The sequence below is a fragment of the Cyprinus carpio genome, chromosome A24 (assembly GCF_018340385.1).
Source record: "Cyprinus carpio isolate SPL01 chromosome A24, ASM1834038v1, whole genome shotgun sequence".
Lineage (NCBI taxonomy): Eukaryota > Metazoa > Chordata > Actinopteri > Cypriniformes > Cyprinidae > Cyprinus > Cyprinus carpio.
This window is the reverse complement of record NC_056595.1, coordinates 21,406,170-21,424,084: the sequence shown is the minus strand read 5'-3', so window position 1 is coordinate 21,424,084 and position 17,915 is coordinate 21,406,170. Positions and strand designations below refer to the sequence as shown.

The 17,915-nt window shown below is 37.5% G+C and overlaps 1 protein-coding gene across 3 annotated transcripts in view; it reads left to right on the top strand.

Annotated features, from left to right (window-relative positions):
* The first annotated feature begins 2,876 nt into the window (after positions 1–2,876).
* The window catches only part of LOC109088406 (arf-GAP with GTPase, ANK repeat and PH domain-containing protein 3-like), a 148,828-nt gene continuing 133,789 nt past the window's right edge, over positions 2,877–17,915 (top strand). Inside the window, exon 1 of one of the 3 annotated variants that reach the window (XM_042714644.1) lies at positions 2,877–3,693. In XM_042714644.1, the coding sequence (XP_042570578.1) occupies positions 3,327–3,693 (367 nt within the window). In that variant the 5' untranslated portion in view covers positions 2,877–3,326. Of the gene's footprint in view, positions 3,694–9,848; positions 9,898–17,915 lie in introns of those variants that run through there. The other 2 variants (XM_042714647.1, XM_042714646.1) reach the window with 2 other exon arrangements.

Genomic DNA, 17,915 nt, shown 5'->3' with positions numbered 1-17,915 from the left:
GTCCTTAAACTAACGAAGATGTGGGGAGCACAACTAGAACCTGGAGACGAAAGTAATAAGAATCTGACAAGATGCTTGGAATGTGCTCAGACAGTTATTTCAAGATGAACATATTATAATTTTATCTATGAGGAGTAGAGAGCATCAGTAACCTTATGGGTCAAGTGCACATCTTTAGTAGTTTTTCCTTATGACAGATGTGTGATAAAAGTGGGCAGAACATCATATCGTACAGTTCCACATTTAAACAACAGATGGAGACACACTACTTTGAATCACTCTGAACAGAGTCACTTGCTCCCAGTGAAGCTTGCCAATCAATCTCTGGACAGATGTCTCCACTGGATTGCACCATTCTAGCTTGACAAATCTCATGCCTCCCTCCCTCAGTTGCATCTAGAGATTAATCCCAAATATATTTCAGAACCGGTACATTTGAATACAGAATCATTTGAAAATTACCATAATCTTTCCCTCTGGATTAACCCAGTAACTATTAATAAGGGCTACTGGCTATAACTTATTTCCTGGGGGTCCCTTTAATGACAGTCAGCGGGGAGTTTAGGTCTTTTGATGAATTGCTTCCTTTCAGTATCTTCATTCTGGAGCTTATGAAGCTCAAAGATGATGCAAAAAAATGACTCAGAGATTTGAGTTCAAATAAGGCTGAAAAATGCTCAGTACTTTATTGCCTGAATCTCATAAGTGTTGTGTAACTTCTTGCTTGATCGGTGCAATATCAGCATTTTTTAGGAGATGTTAAAACACTGAAAGTCATAAGCAGTTTTTATCTAAAGTGGGTCTCCTCTTAGATTCATCTGCACTGAATCTCCATTATCGTATAATTAATACAGTTTGGTGAATTTTATTCTCACTAGTTTCAAGTGAGAATAATTTAATGCTGCAAGATTTCTCTCAAGATCAAAGTAAGGGTTCATGGTAAAATGGAATATGAATAAAGCCCACAGCAAGTCTCTCAAGTTCAGACGTCTCAGACTATATACAGAGATGTTTGTGAATATTACAGATTAGACACAAAATAATAAAACTGTCTCAGATGTTAAAATAACATCATATTCTGGATGGGGGGAATGAATAGTATCACAAATACTATTGTGATTAGTTTTTTTTATTTTTTATTAATGTGTTTAAGGTATCAATTTTGAGGTAAATGTTTCTTGTCATCAATTTAGCAAATTTGTCATATTGTTATGTGTGCAGATTTCAGCTGTATAAGTCACAAAGCATTTCGTTCTTGATATAAAAAGTGAAAAAGAATGTCAACATGAAGCAGATTACATCACAAACCCTGTGGAACTGAGATGCAGAGACTGTGTCGATTTTAATCACATTACAAAATAAAACCTAACAAGTGACTCAATAGGACCGTTCAACAAAACAGTGTGTGAAGCGATCTCCCCAAAGCCCAGGAAGAAATAATCGATACTGACAGTATTAGATGGTTAAACTGCAACATCTTGGTTATTTACCCATCCACTGGTTATTTAATGCTGTGAAAGTTTTAACATCACAAATGCAGATTAAAAATAATTTTATCCTTAGGATTTTCTTATTAAAAATATGGTTTATATTACACCATGTTATTTGAACACATAGTATGACAGAACCATATATTCTATCAGTAATATAAAATGAAAATACCATGATAAATGAATAGCAAACATTCAATACCATGGTATTTATCTGATAGCATGGTAACATCACAGTACTTCAAAGCAAGGATTAAACTTGTCAGAATAAATGCTAGAGGATGCCCTGATACTGCATTTACAGTGGACAGAATCACATCTGTATTTTAATTAAACCTAACAATAATTATGTCAAGCCTGAGATGTAATGTCTATTATATACACTGTAAATTATGGTCTGTTAATATTGCTAAGGCTGTAACCCTCGATCAGAAAAGGCAGTCACTGAATATACTTGTTGTGTGTTGCTGTGAAGGACTGAACAATTATAAGCATTAAACTGTCAAGAAAAATATCTGGTTACATAATACTGAAGCATCAATCGCAGTATACCAACTCCACCTAAACATCCAATCGAATTTCACTCCCCCCATTTCAAGCACAGTTACGTGATGTGTGACGTCGCAGTGGATGGTGGTGATGTCCGATTCGTTCTTCTGAACCGAGTCTTTTAATGATTTGGTTTAAACGACTCACGAAGCTTTTGTAAATCACTGTACAGGACTTAATAGCACTGGGAGATAGGAACATTAATGTACGTTATACTTTATTTCAAAATTAAAGCTACCTTACTAATAATAAAGGGAACAATATTGCTAATAATGTTGCTAAAAATTAACAAAACATTTTAAATGAAAGCTGTGAGAATCAAAACACCAGTGGGAGTCTGATATAGAAACAACAGTTTTGAACAGGCTTGTTTTCATTTCTAAAAATAATATGTGTTTAGCCTATCTATTCCCCAGAGCTTAATTTTCATTAGAATCAAATTAAATATCACCATTTGCACGGACTAAATGTGCAGTCTCCTTCACTGCTGCGAAATTCAGTCATTTCAATGAATCCACGCAGATTTCGCTCATGTTCATGTTGGAAATACAGAAATTTGCTTGGTTTGAAAGGGACTTCTGTGTGGGCTGTGTTTCAAATATTGCTAAGCGCCTGAGAAAAAACAATGAACATTTCTGAGGGCGAAATATCGCTAAAGTGACAGCACCTTGTTGTAGAAATTGTATGTAACACGCAGCGAAGGGGGTTCTGGAAACGCTTTTGAGCGATAACTAAAAAGAATCGGACATTCGACTCCTCGAACAGGTTGACTAAATGAACCGACTCGCTAAAGGATTCGGACTTTCCACATCTAAGTAGATGGAGGTGGGGGCCGGGGAGGGACTTCTTGGACCAAAAAGAGGATTCAAACGTGTTTATGACTTTAGAGTAGAACCGTCGCATTCAGTCAGTCAATGGACTCGGGCGCATTGCGATAACCGGCCTCATTGTGTTCGCTTCAGGCTGGGAAGCAAAACAGAGAGAGATTCGGTCCAGAAGATCGCCCAAAACAAAGGTGTGTCCATCTGAAAGACATTCATTGTCAAAAAAGGACAGGACACGCGCAAAAGAGCGAGCTCGTCGCTGGGAACAATGATGCTGATTGAAGTTTTGGTATTATGAGCAAGGCGCGCGGATTGTTGGAAACCCATTGATGCGTCATATATAGTTGTTCTTCTCATTCTTAATCAGATTACGGTGTGCAGTACGGATTCCTCGCGCGCTCTCCAAATCGTTCCAAACGCGGCGTTTCTATTATTCCCGTGAGCGGTTCCCAGATCCACAACGATGAATTACCAGTCGAGCGTCCCGGTCTCGGTGTCAGTGTCCGGTATCTCTCAGCAGTCCCAGCCCGCCATACCCACCCCGGGTACGGTACCGGCACCGGTGCCAGTCCCCCCTGCTCAGTTCGGATCCGGATCGTCCGGGAGCTCCGGGGCGGGTCAGTTTGGCTCGGGAACCGTATCGGGCCCTGCAGCACAGTCCGGCGCGTCGGGCTCCCAGTTCGTTTTGTCCAACGCAGCAGCCATCAGAGCCGAGATCCATCGGTTCGAGTCCGTCCACCCGAACATTTATGCAATATACGACCTGATCGAGCGCATCGATGACATGGCCCTCCAGAACCAGATCCGCGAGCATGTGATCTCTATTGAAGGTAAGCGTAAGACTAAAAGATGCCACAATTAAACATTGTATTGTCTGTCAGTGTAGAGGCAGAAGCAGATGGTGCGTGAAAACTAGGCGACATAAATTGAGTGTATGTTCCTAATTATTATGATTAGGAACATACATATGATAGCAGGGGACCACCACTTGTGATCACTAAATATGCATTACAATATTTTAATGTGGCATTTGCTGTTCTCTTGAGTTGTGATACCAGTTTCACAAAATAGGTTTGATTTGCTTTGAAATAAATTAAATAAATAATACAGCTGATGTTTACACTTTCTTTACCTGGATTGTTTGGGAATGAAGAGCCCAGTTCTTACATAACCATGCCAGTCAGATGTGATTTTCACAGTGGATCTTAATGCAGATTTGATTGTTTCATTAGAAGCTCTTCTGGAAAATGCTTTCTGAGGTTCCTCTCACCCACTATTTACGCATCAGTCATTCATTTGGGTAAAGTGAGCTTTTCAATAGATTATGTCAAAGACATTGACTCTGACTTTTTTACAACACATCTGACCTATTGGATACCATATTAATGGTTTTGAAGATAAAAGCTGATGGTGCATGCAAATAAGGCAGCATGTGACGTCACAAATGAGTGTAATGGGAGGACTGGCCATAATTGAGCTACAGTTTTAATGATTAAGGGGCCACTTGATAGCAGTGAACCACCAAGAACATTCTGATCACTAAATATGCAATAAAAATCCTAAAGTGCAATGCATGCTTTAGTTTAATGATAGACTGGCAGTTAAAATGAGCTGGAACACTAGTATTTGGAATTGGTTTCATGCAAATAGTCTTTATGTTGTCTGATTTGCTTTGAAATAGTCTTGGATTACAGACGACGTTTAGTTGGATTATTTGAAGAGCAGAGATCTTACATAACCATGCATGAGCTTCCAGAACGACTGCTCAATTTGAGTATGTGTATGCACATCAAAGATTTGTATTAGTATCGTCATGCCAGTCAGATGTGATTTTCACAGCAGATCTTAATTCAGATGTGATCGTTTCATGATGAGCAGCTCTTCAATTTGTCAGCATCAGTCTCCGATAATATGGGCTTTTAGCTTCATAAACTTCATTATGTTGGATACATTGACTCTGACTCCCAGTTTTTACTACAGACCCGACCTCTTGACTCTCGTATTAATGGTCAGGTTGAGAGTTCAGATTAGATGAGGTTCAGTCACAGGTTATTTAAATGCAAATAGCTCCTTGCTATTACAGTCACATCACATCTAGAATTGCATGATATTATAGAATATTATCTTATTCTTAGTCTTATCATACAGTTTATATAGGTTTTGCAGCACGTGTCGACCTATTTCTGTATTTCTGTAGCAGCTACACAATGCCTATACTAGTATTTCTCAGTTATATGACCATGAGTCAATGCTGAAACACTATAAATGTTAATAAGAACATTTATGTTTGTGGAGATGATTGATGTATTGTGTTATAAATTGTGGTTTTATATAAGATGAGATGATTGTGAGGCTGTGAACTGGTGAGATTTTCTGTAACTCTGTGTTCATTTTACCGTTGAGAAATGGACATGGAGAAATTTCTGGATGAGCGGACACCCTTTCGAGGGGGTGACTTGGTTAACAGGAGTGCTAGAGTTTGCCTTTTTAGTATGTGGGTGCGAGCGAGAGCCTGGGTTATGTGAAAGCGGATGATATATCGATATGAAATAGTTGCACAGAGCAAATCGATGCATGCTTTTCTAAAATAATATCGCTATGTATTCCATATAGAGTAGCCAGGTTGGAGATAGGATTTCAGTTAAGGGTTGACAATATTGTGAGTTGTATTGTAGGCCAGAAGCATTGTAATTCAGACGGGCATTCTGTGCATAATATTTATTTCAGGACATTAGTGTAAATCTTCACCTTTCACTGTTGAGGGTGTAAATAATCTGTGTTAATAGTATTATCCAGCTAATCCTCTTTACTTGCGGTAGGGTTAAGGAGCAGCCCTGTTAATGTTATCACATTGGAGTAAAACCTACTGACTTTGTTTGTTGGCACAGGGTATAACTATTTCCCAGCAAAAATCGGATAATATTTCTATTTTTTTGGGTATCCCCCTACACTTGTGGTGCTCCTGGCCAAAAATGACCAACTTACAAAACATTGCTTACATTTCTTGTTGTATTATTACCAAATATTGGATTTATTCTTTATATCAACTTGTTTCTTTAAATTAGCATAGGTTTGTATTTCATTTTGGAACTGATTGGTCATGGGTCTCATTGATCTGTCATTCTCAACCAGGAACACCAAATTAGATAAAGGATTTTCAGAACTGGACAAAAATTTGTAAGTATAATAAAATTGCCTGTGCAAGTCATTGAGTTAAAGTAAAGGAATTTAATGAACATTGCCAAAATTATCATAAGGTGCATAAGCTCAGATCCATGAGGCCTATGATCAATCAGTTGAAAAAGGAAATAAATAACCTGTTCTGGTTGAAAGAAAACAAGTTGACAAAAAAATTGAATCCAAGATTTGGTGATAATATAGCATAATGAGGATTTTATAAGAGGTTTTTAAAAGGTTGGTCATTTTCAACCAGGAACACCAAATAAGGTAAATGATTTTCAGAACTGCACAAGAATTTTTAAGTATAATAAAATTGGCTGTTCAAGTCATTTCATTGAAATAAAGTAATGGAAAACTTATGTTGCCATTTTCCAGAAACTTCAAGATTGAATTTCTATTGTGTTCCTTTTGTTCCAGACCTGAAATAACCTTGCCCTCTCAGACAAACTCTAGTTACCCTTTTTTACCGCAAATGCCAGTAACGACCAGTGTCAATCACCTCTGGTCGATGCTGACTCAACCAGCCTGTAAAGAAATCCTCAGAAAGCCTGTAACACCTGTGAGGTCTTACTGTTGCCATGGAAAAATCATAATTGCGATGTATCACTTGATGTATCACAGAACGTCTAGCCTATACGACAGAGGCGGCTTATGCTATTGATCTCCAGCTTGTTGACCAATAGTCGTGGTGTAAGTGTTGAGAATATCTCCTCGCATGATAGTAACTGATTTGGATTGGTTTGAGTCTAAAAGCAGATGAAACATATTTATTAGTTTAGATTAGCATTAGTTGTTGTGCCCTTGAGTACTGGATGTTTTATTGACTGTTATAAATCAAATTATGGCAATCAACAGCTGATGACAGGAGAAATATTGAGTTGGTCCTTTTGCCATTAGTTCATTCATCCAGTGCAATGCAAATCCTCTGTTGTATGTGAATGAATGGAATACTACTTTTACTATTTCAGCAGTATGTATGCATATTAGTATGCAAATTTCTCTGTATGCATTTACATACTACAGATTCCAAAATGTGCAGAATGTAACCAAACGCACCACATGGAAAACTGCTCAACTTTACTTTCCGTTTCTAGCATGGCGAATGAGCCAGAAATTTTATAATCTGCAATGTATCCGCTTTATTTGATTAACTGTAAAAAAAAAAAAAAAAAAAAAAAGTGTTAAAGTGTACAAAATTTATTTCCAAGATAAATAAAGCAAGCAGATAATTAGGTGATGTTTCTGAGTTTACACTTATTTAGAAACCTGCTTCTTTAATTGAAATGTTCAAAATGTTTTTAGAAATAAAAAAGTGATTAAAAAGTTCCTGAATTATCACTGCAGTGTAGAGGGGGAAATAATTGCTGTGTGTATTACAGTATTTGATTGTTTCTTGCATAATGCATTTAAAAAAAATTTTTTTTAAATAAAAATAGCATACAATTTTTCATTCCAAATAGTCATCTGCTAGAATAGTAACCGTCCATTATCTTTACTGGTTCGGGTCTATGCTAAAAGGTTTGGAAACTAGTCAACAATCTGATTTAATCTTAGCTGGAAGAAATATAGCTATACTTTAAGACTGTCTGCGAAGTCCAGCTTGAAGTGCATTGTGCTTTGGGAATTAAAAATCCGCCTCCATCTGTCATGTCCTCTTGTATCTTTTATGTATGCAGTTTCAGTTATTATTAGAACACAGAAAGTTAATGTGATATTACAGGTTTTGTAACAGAGCACAAATCTGTCTTGTGTATTTCTTTTTAGCAGTGATAAAGCTTATCAGCAATTCATCAAAGCAATTACACACTTGAGCACAAGAGGCCTCTAGGCAGAAAGTTATCTGTTTTCTTTGCTTCTCTTTCGACCTTTGGTTGTAATATTTACATGGTATTTACATAATCCTCTAGTTTATGTCAATGACATAGAAAGTTAAAGCATGTCATGCCACACACATAACAAACAGGATGAACTGCAGTTATTGGTCACCTATGGCACAATGCAGAACAAGCACATAGCAACACCCTAGCAACTGCATGGTGACATAAGACTTCGATGACTATGTTTTTTAGCATGTAATTTTGCAGATGGTGCATTGTTGCTGTTATTGATTTATATACATGAGTGTTTCGGAATTTGTGAACATTTGGTGTTTTTTTTTTGTCATAATTGCTTTCTAGCCATCAATGTCACTTTGGATAGCTTCCGAAAACCGTGGACATGTAATTGCTGTTGTTTTTATGCTGCTATAACTGATGCCATATCAGCAAATTTGTGACTTGATCTCTGCCGCAGTGATGCTGTGGCCGTTCTTTCGCTTTAATTCTTTTTGTCAGCATTATCTGAACGACCTTCAGCAGATGTTCACTGGTGTTAACAGAATTTTGAATTCAATGTCATCAGGGTCTAAATGAAACCACAGTGCGAAATGGAGCTGAAGTTAAAGTCAAAAATGAAAAATTCTGTCATTTATTTACCCTCAAGTGTTCTAAACCTGTATGAGTTGACATAAAAGAACGTATTTTGAAAAATGATGATGATAGCCAAACAGTTGCTGGTAGCCATTGACTTTCATAGTAGGACAAAAAAATACTATGGAAGTCAATGGCTACCAGCAACTGTATGGTTACCAACATTTTTTTTTAAATATCTTCTTTTGTTTTAACAGACGAAAGAAGCTCATACAGGTTTGGAACAACATGAGGGTGAGTAAATCATGACAAAATTACTTTTTTTTTTGGTTAACTATCTCTTTAAAATTCAGACCGTATGAATGTTGTGTCATGAAAACAAATCATATTTTCTGATAGCTGCATGTGGGGATATCAAGCATTTTATTATTGGCTGATTTCAAAAATTACTTTCGGGGTGGTTGGGGGGGATGCAGTGTTTACTTACTGAGAAATATTTGAAAGCTACATGCCATAGTTTTCATCTATTTAATTAATATTTAATATGTAGCATATTGGTTTTGCTGTGGTATCAAATTCATGAAATTCCACTGATATTGACTACTGAAATGAATCATGACGACCTTGGTGTTCAGTAAAATGTATTTCATATTCACAGGCTTTATGACTGTTTGCTGCTAAAACTATTATGCAAATTATGTTCCAGCAGTTTGTTTTAAAATGGTTTTTCTATCATTGTTACACTTCATAAGCCTTGACTAGGATGTTTTAATTTGTAATACTGCACATTATTTGTAGGCATGCCTGAGAAATTAGCATATGCGTTGTTTTGTCATAAGCAGCATAAATCTCTATGCACGTCGTTCTTGTTCCTTAATTTCGTGCTGTCTGTTTTCCTAGAACCTTCTGAAATTCTTGGAACGGAATCAAATTAAGCTGTTTGACGTTTACATATGCAGCTTGACATTTTTATATTGACACCCTGCTGACGGTCATTATGAAATAATTGAAAGTGTTGCCAAAAATATCTTGTTGTGAGTCAGCTCATGCACACTGCCAAAAGGTTTCTTCTGCAGAAAATCCAGTCAGAATCCAGGCAGTGACTCCCTTGTGATGCATTGCATGCAGAGCGTGAAGTTACACTAAAGCAATCGCTGCATCACAGGGGAGTTTCCACAGGTATTTTGACTGCAGTGAGGCTTGTGATGCTCTTGCAGAAGAAGCTGTCATGTGAATATGCACCTGTATGTCTGGACTGCAGATACTACTACGATCGTCCTACGTTATTGCAGCGCGCCTGTTGCTTAGAAACCGGAGCCTTATAGCTTTGTTGAAGATTGGAACAGAACAGGAGTTTAAAAAAACACCTCAGATATTCGCTCTGCTTCTCAAAGCTTGAGGAACAGTGTTTTATGAGTTCGCGCGCAACTGATTGTTCCCATTTTCGTAAGTGAATGCTCAATCAATAATTCGGAAAGACAGAAATGCTTGCAGACGGCTTATTCAGTATCTTGTTTTTTCAGATCTTTAAAGATGGATTATTTTCCTCATGAAAAAAAAAATAAATTAACTCCCTCACTAAAAACAAAATAAATCCACTCAAACACTAAAATCAACTATATCACTCAAAAACATAATAATTTCACTAAAGAAGTGGAGTGTAAGGAAGGGTTGGTATTGTTTGGAGCATTTGCTATTATATTAGTATTGATGCTTTGCCCGTGTAGACCAATTATACTTTAAAACTCAAGAGCAGCCTGTTTGCATTGCTCAATAGGGGTCTTCAGAGTGGCATAAAATAGAATGAATAGGCTAAGAATAATTTATAATATTCAAAAACATAAGTGATTGTCAACCAAGGTCACTTTTATATCATTTTTAAATAATTTTCATGAGAATTTGTAGAAAGTGGTTTAGTTAAGAGAGTATGACTACTTGAGGAATAAGGTGAAAATGAGCTTATTGAGGACAAGTTAAAGTTCTCTATTCAATGTACAAATTCATCCATGAGAAATCTACCTCCGCTCTGTCTTACGGATATCTCCGTCTTCGGTTTTTCATCTTTGGCTGTTGTTTATTGAGAGTGATCATAATTCAGTCTGTGCATCTGTTTCAGCTTTTCACCAAAGAGATTGTTTTGGAACAGAACACGTTGGCGACATCAATTGAAAATCCAAAACAAGAGCGTTATGCTTTTCTCCATTGGACGGTCTGGTCGGAATCCGATGGATTTTTCAGATCCACGACTGAAGGAAGATTCTCCACGTGGTTTAATCTCAAAAGCTCTCTGTCAGAAAGCTTCTTATGCTTCTGGAGTCTCTCAATCGGCGGTTCAATCCCACCCTGGACTTGGTGCGCTCTGGATGCTCCGAGCCTCCGAGGTTGCAAGTGTGAAGGGTCACAGGTCAAAAAGCTACTCGTGAAGAGGCTCTTTTCATAGCAGGGAAACTCTGAAGCCACGGCCTATCTCTGGAACATAATGTAGGTCATTGTTCCCACTACACAAAGGTGCTCTCTCCACTTGTTTGCAGGCTTTTTTTTTGCTTTTCCTAAGTGAACACACATGTTCTGCTCCGAAGAAGAAGCCGGGGGACTGTGTTTTGGTTGTGGTCAAGGGATCATCTGCGGAAGAGGCACTCTCCCTAGTCCAAACTATTGAATATACACTTTATTTTTCTGAACATCACTATTGCACCCTTGAGGAAGACTGTTTACTCTATTTCTAACTTTTAGTCGCTCTATCGGGACTATCCTTGCAGTAAATATACTACACTGTCAGAAAAATGTGCAAAAATTGTAACTTTATGGATGCAACAGCTTGTCACTGAGTCGGTGCCCTCAAAAATATGACTTTGTACCTTCTATACCTCTAATGAGTGCATATTAGTATTAAAATACACTGTTCAGGCATATATAAGGTAGAAAGGTGTACCTTTAAGGGTACTAAATGTCTTTGTTTAGATAAAGTTTTATGCTAAATCACTACTTCTATTTCATGTTCAGTACAAGTTAAGCTCAATCGACTGCATTTGTTGTGTAGATTACCATCCTGAAATGAAAATCTACTCATCTTTTCAAGTAGGGGTGTGCGGTAGTGACAAAAAATTATATCTCTATATTTTCTGGAATTTTGTTTAGTTTAGTTTATTTGTTTACAGGGACAATGCACATTAATAAACATAACTGTAAATGTGCCAGAATTAGCCAAAAAGGCTATTTTTCATCTGTAGTCCCTTGACAGAATGTTAAAAGGTCACCCTAAAACAAAGACGAAGCATCATTACACATATACACATCATATGAGAAAATTACAAATACATAAATGCACAGTAAAAAATACAACACACTACTAAAATACAAAAACAAGTAAATTATATAGAGGAAGTTGGGGGAAAGGAGAGAGAGAGAGAGAGAGAATGAGAGGGAGATGGCAACAGGAGAATACCTATATTTTGTTGATAACTATATTTTGCTGAGCATGTTATTGTGCTGGTATTTTGGCAGGTTTAGGACTGCCGTGGACAGCTCTCAGACTCTCGGACCTTTTGATGTGCTTTATATTCTGTGTGGTGAATAGTTTCAGGAGTAACAGAAATGAACTTTTCCAATAAGTTAAATAGATTTATGGGAATTTTTACTTTTATAAGGCCAATTTTTTTCTAAAGTAATTAAATGTATGCATTATCTTTTATCAGATAATTAAATGTAATCAATAAATTTAAATAGTAAGATACTTTAGGGCTGTTACCATTGCCAATCAAATTAAATCAAAATTTTTGAACAAAAACAGTTTGCCTGTGGCTTTGTTTGAAACTATTTTCATTGACAAAATAGATCTTATTTGAACATATTACTGTATTGATATTTGGAGAAAAAACTGTACTCTTTGTGTGATATATATTAACTATATCAGACGATTTAAATAGAAAAGACATATAAAAGGTTTACGGGGGAATATTTGCCCCCCTTATCTTGAATTTTGGTGGAATTCTAAATGTATTTTAATAGACTAAATCATACAGTGAAAGCGTAAATATGCTTGCGCAGTAGTCTAACCTACAGTGTATGTGTGCACTCTCTGGGTGCGTATTTGTTTGGTTTTTGTGATATTCACGATAGTGTCAAATCGCATATAGTTTATACAACAATTACGATATTAACGTAGACGATATCTATCGCACACTCCTATTTTCAAGTCAAAAATCGAGGTTATGGTTAAGTTGTAAAGTTGAATTTAACTAACAAAAACGGTTAGTAAGCAATTATTCGCTCTAAGATCATGTTATCATGCATATCATACATGTCTTGTGACTGTACTGTTGGAACAGTGTCTTTTTTTTAACGTTTACAGATTAGCCCCATTTACTTGCAAGGTAAGTGTCTTACTGTAAACCAGGAGGGACAAGTGGAAATTAATTTTTGTGGTAATCAGTGTGCTAAAAATGCTGTGAAACACGACCCTCATTGATGCTAGATTTGATTGCAACTGTTGTAGATTTTCCAGGAATTCTGCGAAGCTATTTTGAGTGTAGGATATGACGCTGATCTGCGATCTTCTCACCAAGTTATGGAGGTGATGGATCTGACTTTGTGTAAGTACAGCCGAATAGGCATCTGGACCAGAACGGTACGCCTCATCTCCGGCGCCAGTGTGGCTGCTGAGTAGCAGATGGTCTGTGACATGAGAGGAGGGTTTGGAGAGCAGGGACTAAAGCCTGCCAAAGACCCCGGTTCTCCTCGCTGTTAGGACCGACGCATTCAAACAAACACACACAACACAGTGGAGACCATCTTATTTGTATCTACACATGCTTACAAAGGCTTTTCATTCCTTTGGGATTATCTAGGCGTATGCCAACAGGACCCCTGGTTTGCCCAGCGGTGGGCGCCACCTGTTTGGATACGGATCCCCGTGACGCAGGCTGAACCACAAGGGCATGACTGCCGTACAGTCCGGAAGGGATATTCACACAGTTCTGGCTCCTCTTCACGGATACACCCCCGTCCCCCAGCGTTAGTACGGCCTTGGAGAAATGGAGTGCGCCATATGTGGGAGCAGGAAGTAGAGTAGTTCCACACCATGTGCCGTAGAGCATATATCGTCCCGTACAGGGACTTCAGACCTGCACAAGTTAAATTGAATTTATTAATGGCAATTCTAAAACAAGGCCATGTCACAGTTTTTCACTAATATGTCAGTCAACTTTCAAGGACATCCTTTTTTGGCTCTGGAAACAGCTCTTTACCTACTTGTCTCTGCTTGAGGCAGGAAGTGTGCGTTGAGTCGAGGTTGTGTTCGTAAACTCAGCTCAGCTTGTTGTCCTCATGGTTTGATGGATCTGTTTGGAGTACCGAGCACTCGGCTGTCGCTTTTGGCTCTTGTCACACATACACACACGTTTTCCCATGAGCACTTGGTTTTTGAAGCAAAGGCCCCTAGACCATCAGTAGCACTAGTGTAAAGTGATACTCTTGTGTGCAGAAGAATCACCTGTTTAGGGTGATTCATTCATAACTACCTGTAATGATGCATAGTCCATAGGGTTTTCTGTTGAAAAGAGTTCTTTGCAAAATCCTTTTTACAAGCTACTTTTTCCAGCAGTTGACTGTTAAGTGAGCTGGGGTGATTGAACACACTCAGATCTCTCTCTCATACATACTTCTAAAAAGTCTGATTCATTTGAGTGAATCGGTTCATTCTAAACAGTTCTCTTTTTATATAGTGTTGGAAAGTCTGATTCATTTAAGTGAATCGATTCATCCTAAATTGTTCTATCTCTCATATGAAGTATCAGAAAGTCTGGTTCATTATAGTGATTCGGTTCATTCTGTACTGTTCTATCTCTCATATGAAGCATTGGAAAGTCTGAATCATTTTAGTGATTCGGTTCATTCTAAACTGTTCTCTCTCATATGAAGCATTGGAAACTCTGATTCATTTTAGTGAATTGGTTTAGCCTAAATGGATCTTTTTCTCATAAGTTGGATTGGTTAATGTATCTTATGTTATATTGTTATGTTACATTGTATTATTGTACAAATTATACTGTAGTTCTATTTAGTGTAAATTCAATTCATTCATTCATTCAGATCCCTTGTTTTTGTGTCAGAAATGCTCTGTTTAAATAATAATTCATACCATTGGATAGTTATATATTTAAAATTGTGAAATGGCTTCAATGTATTTAGCTACACTGCATGCTACTATCAAAAAGTAGCTAATTATGATTATGTTGTAGCTTGATGAGCTACAGTTTAAAAGTAGCTTGCTTGACATTGATATGCTATGTGTAGTAGCTTTTTGTTTCTGTTCACGGTTTCTTTCATGTTAGTTTAGCCTATTTTCCATTCACACCAACTGTGGGAGGTCACTCTTTACTTAAGACCTCTTTATCTATATGTATGTACACACTATCTCTGATTGGGATATCATGTTAAGCACAAGCCTGGTCCCTGCATAACTACATCTGTCAGTGTCCAAACCTTGAAAAGACCAAGGTTTTACAGAGGTCAAGCCTTTTACACAAAGAGAACGCTTGCATTTGAACTACTTTCTAGGTTTGAGATCAAAAGAAGTGGGTGCAGGACTATTAACTAATCCTCTTTGCAAATTTCGACGATTCTTTCATACAGTTAAAAGAAAATCCATTTAACCCACCTCAGCTAAAATACTTCCCCTCAAAATTCTGGGGCAGGATGAGTGAGAATAATCCATCTTTGCTTAATGTGATTTAGTGTGAACTAGCGGCCAGTTTCGCCAGGTTGTAAAGATTGTAAAATCTAACAGCAACTTTCCAAGAGCTGTTTTGTGGGTGTCACATGGGGGTGGAGCGGAGGCCTCAGGAGTGGAGTGTTGGCTCGGTTACTTTACAGCTTTTGCTGATGACTGTGGGTGTCCGCCTTCAGCACTAAACTAAAATGTGCTTCAAAACCGATCGTTTTGTAAGATATTGCATTAAAGAGGATTCATGCGTTTATCACGCTTCTGAGCCTACATGAATGGATCCCAAAATCTGCCCTGGACAGCAATTCGCTTTTAGATTTTTATCATCGTAATCCAAGGTTTGGAAACCTGCCATTGTGCAACAGGCCACGTGTTATTGTGTAAGCCCCCCCATATTGCACTAGGCGATTTATTTATTTATTTTTTTCAACCACTCTGTCGTCTTTGGTCAGAGGCCGTGTTTGTGAAGTGATTTTCAGGTGGTTCTCCCCTTGATTCCTGCAGACGGCAGCAGGAGAATGGGTGTCCTTTGGCAGAACCAGCTGGAGCTGAGGGAACAACGCTTGGCACCTCACTGTGAATTCACTCATTGTCCTTCTTCTCTTTTGTTTGTGTGTGTGTTGGTGGATTGTGTGAATTTGAAGGCCACAGTTTTTTTCCTTCTCTTTTTGTCCTGGTTTCAATGAGGTGTTCAGTTGGGTTTTGTTTCTTCGGCAGAATACAATTAGAAAAGACGATTTTTAGTTGTTTTATGAATGTGACTTTGGGTAGTTTGCTTGTTTTTTGTTAAATTGTTGCTTGGGTAAATTCTATCATGGCAAACAGTATTTTCTTACTCTTTAGAAGGTTATTCAGGTTATTTAGGATTTATTGAATAATAGTGAGTGGGTGGAAAATAGTCACATAAACAGTTCCAATCATTCTGTATTTAAGAAAGCTTGACAAACATTATTTAATGATGGGATCTGCGTTTTTAACCTGCAAATAATTACTTTACAGACTTATTTATTTTTGATATTTTCTCATATCTTTCAGTATGGATGCGCAATATTAAAATTCTGGTTGATATTGATTTTGTTGTTTCTGATAACTAACAAATGGCATTTATTAAAAATTCATGCAAATTTATTTTTTATCTTTATTTTTCTTTATAGGACAAAAAAAATATTATAAACAAGTAAAACTAAATTCAAAGTGGAAAAACTAGTGTTTTTTTCATATTTAGATAAATAATTGATGACAGTCTGTATGGATTTCTTTAGAGGGGATTATGCTCCTTTTTACAAGATGTAATATAAGTCTCTGATGTCCCCAGAGTGTGTATGTGAAGTTTTAGCTCAAAATACCCCACAGATAATTTTTTATAGCTTATTGAAATTGCCACTTTTAGGGTATAAACCAAAATGCACAGTTTTTGTGTTTGTCCTTTTAAATGCAAATGAGCTGGTGCCCCGCCTCCCTTTTCAGAAGAATGGGGAGCTTCAAGAGCTCATGCTCCGGTGTTATGGTTTAACTGGTGGTGACCATGTTACCGACTTCACATTGCTTCCAAATGTAATTTTTAACTACCACATTCCTATTTACGATCATTCTGGTAGCACGTGAAGGCAGCATCAGTGAAAACAGGCAGAGACGTAGTATCTTTACCAACATTAGCCTCACAGAGTGCCAAGAAGCTTTTTTGGAAATCAAAATATGAAGCGTGATGCTTACTTTGTCTGGAGTCTGGACCTTTGTGCACAAAGCATTGGTATTGATCCCTCTTTCAGAATCAACCTTTGCACAACTCCAGCTGAACTGACCATCGTTTGTGAGGCAGTCCGGCGTAAAATGATTAGCACAAACATGTATGACTTTTTTCAGTTTTCTTTGTTTTTCTTTGAAAATGAAATTTAACCACGTGTCCTCAGCGGTCTATGGAGACTCCTATGTTGGTTGGTGCATCCCGAAACACAACACTTTGGCGCAGAGATTGTATCTCCAGCAGCTAGAGCAAGAAAACAGTAATGGCGGACTGCTGCTTCTCGATCAGAGTGGGTTCTATGCTAATAGGGCAGAGAGCGTCACAAATGGGTGGGACTTTCCCAAGTATGACCTAGTACTAGTACCTAGACCTAGTACCTAGACCAAGTATTTCCCAAGTATCTGGAACTGCTCGTTTGCAAAGACTGATTATGATTTATTGGAATTATAAAAACATGAGTGGGTGGATTTTTACCATTATAGGCTGGTTGTTTTCACACACTGCTGCCACACAACTGTATTCAAACATCTTATAAAAGTGATTTTTGCATTCTTTGGCACCTTTGGAAAATGCTCTTCAAGAAAAATCTGTTGTAATCTAGTGCTATGCCTTTAAATTAGTGAAAGATGTTGGTAAAACAATTTAAAATCCACACTTATCTAATATCGAATGTTATGATAAAAAAATCATAACATTCATTGACATAATGCTCCATGATCTATCTAGTCCCAATAAATTGTGCAATCAGATGAGATGGTTTTGGTTAATTTATTAATTCTGCACTAGCATCCATGTGTTGTTCTCTCCAACTGATGCAGATATTTCAGTAATCCCATGATTCAACACATCTGCTCTCTCCTGTGAATATGGAAATCCTGACATTCCCATGCGTTGTCACAGAGTTTACTGGGGTCTCTTTCTTGTCCCACAGCTGATGTGTATTTTTAGGTTTCTACAATCCTCTTTTCCAGGAAAGCGGCTCTGCTCATCACTTTG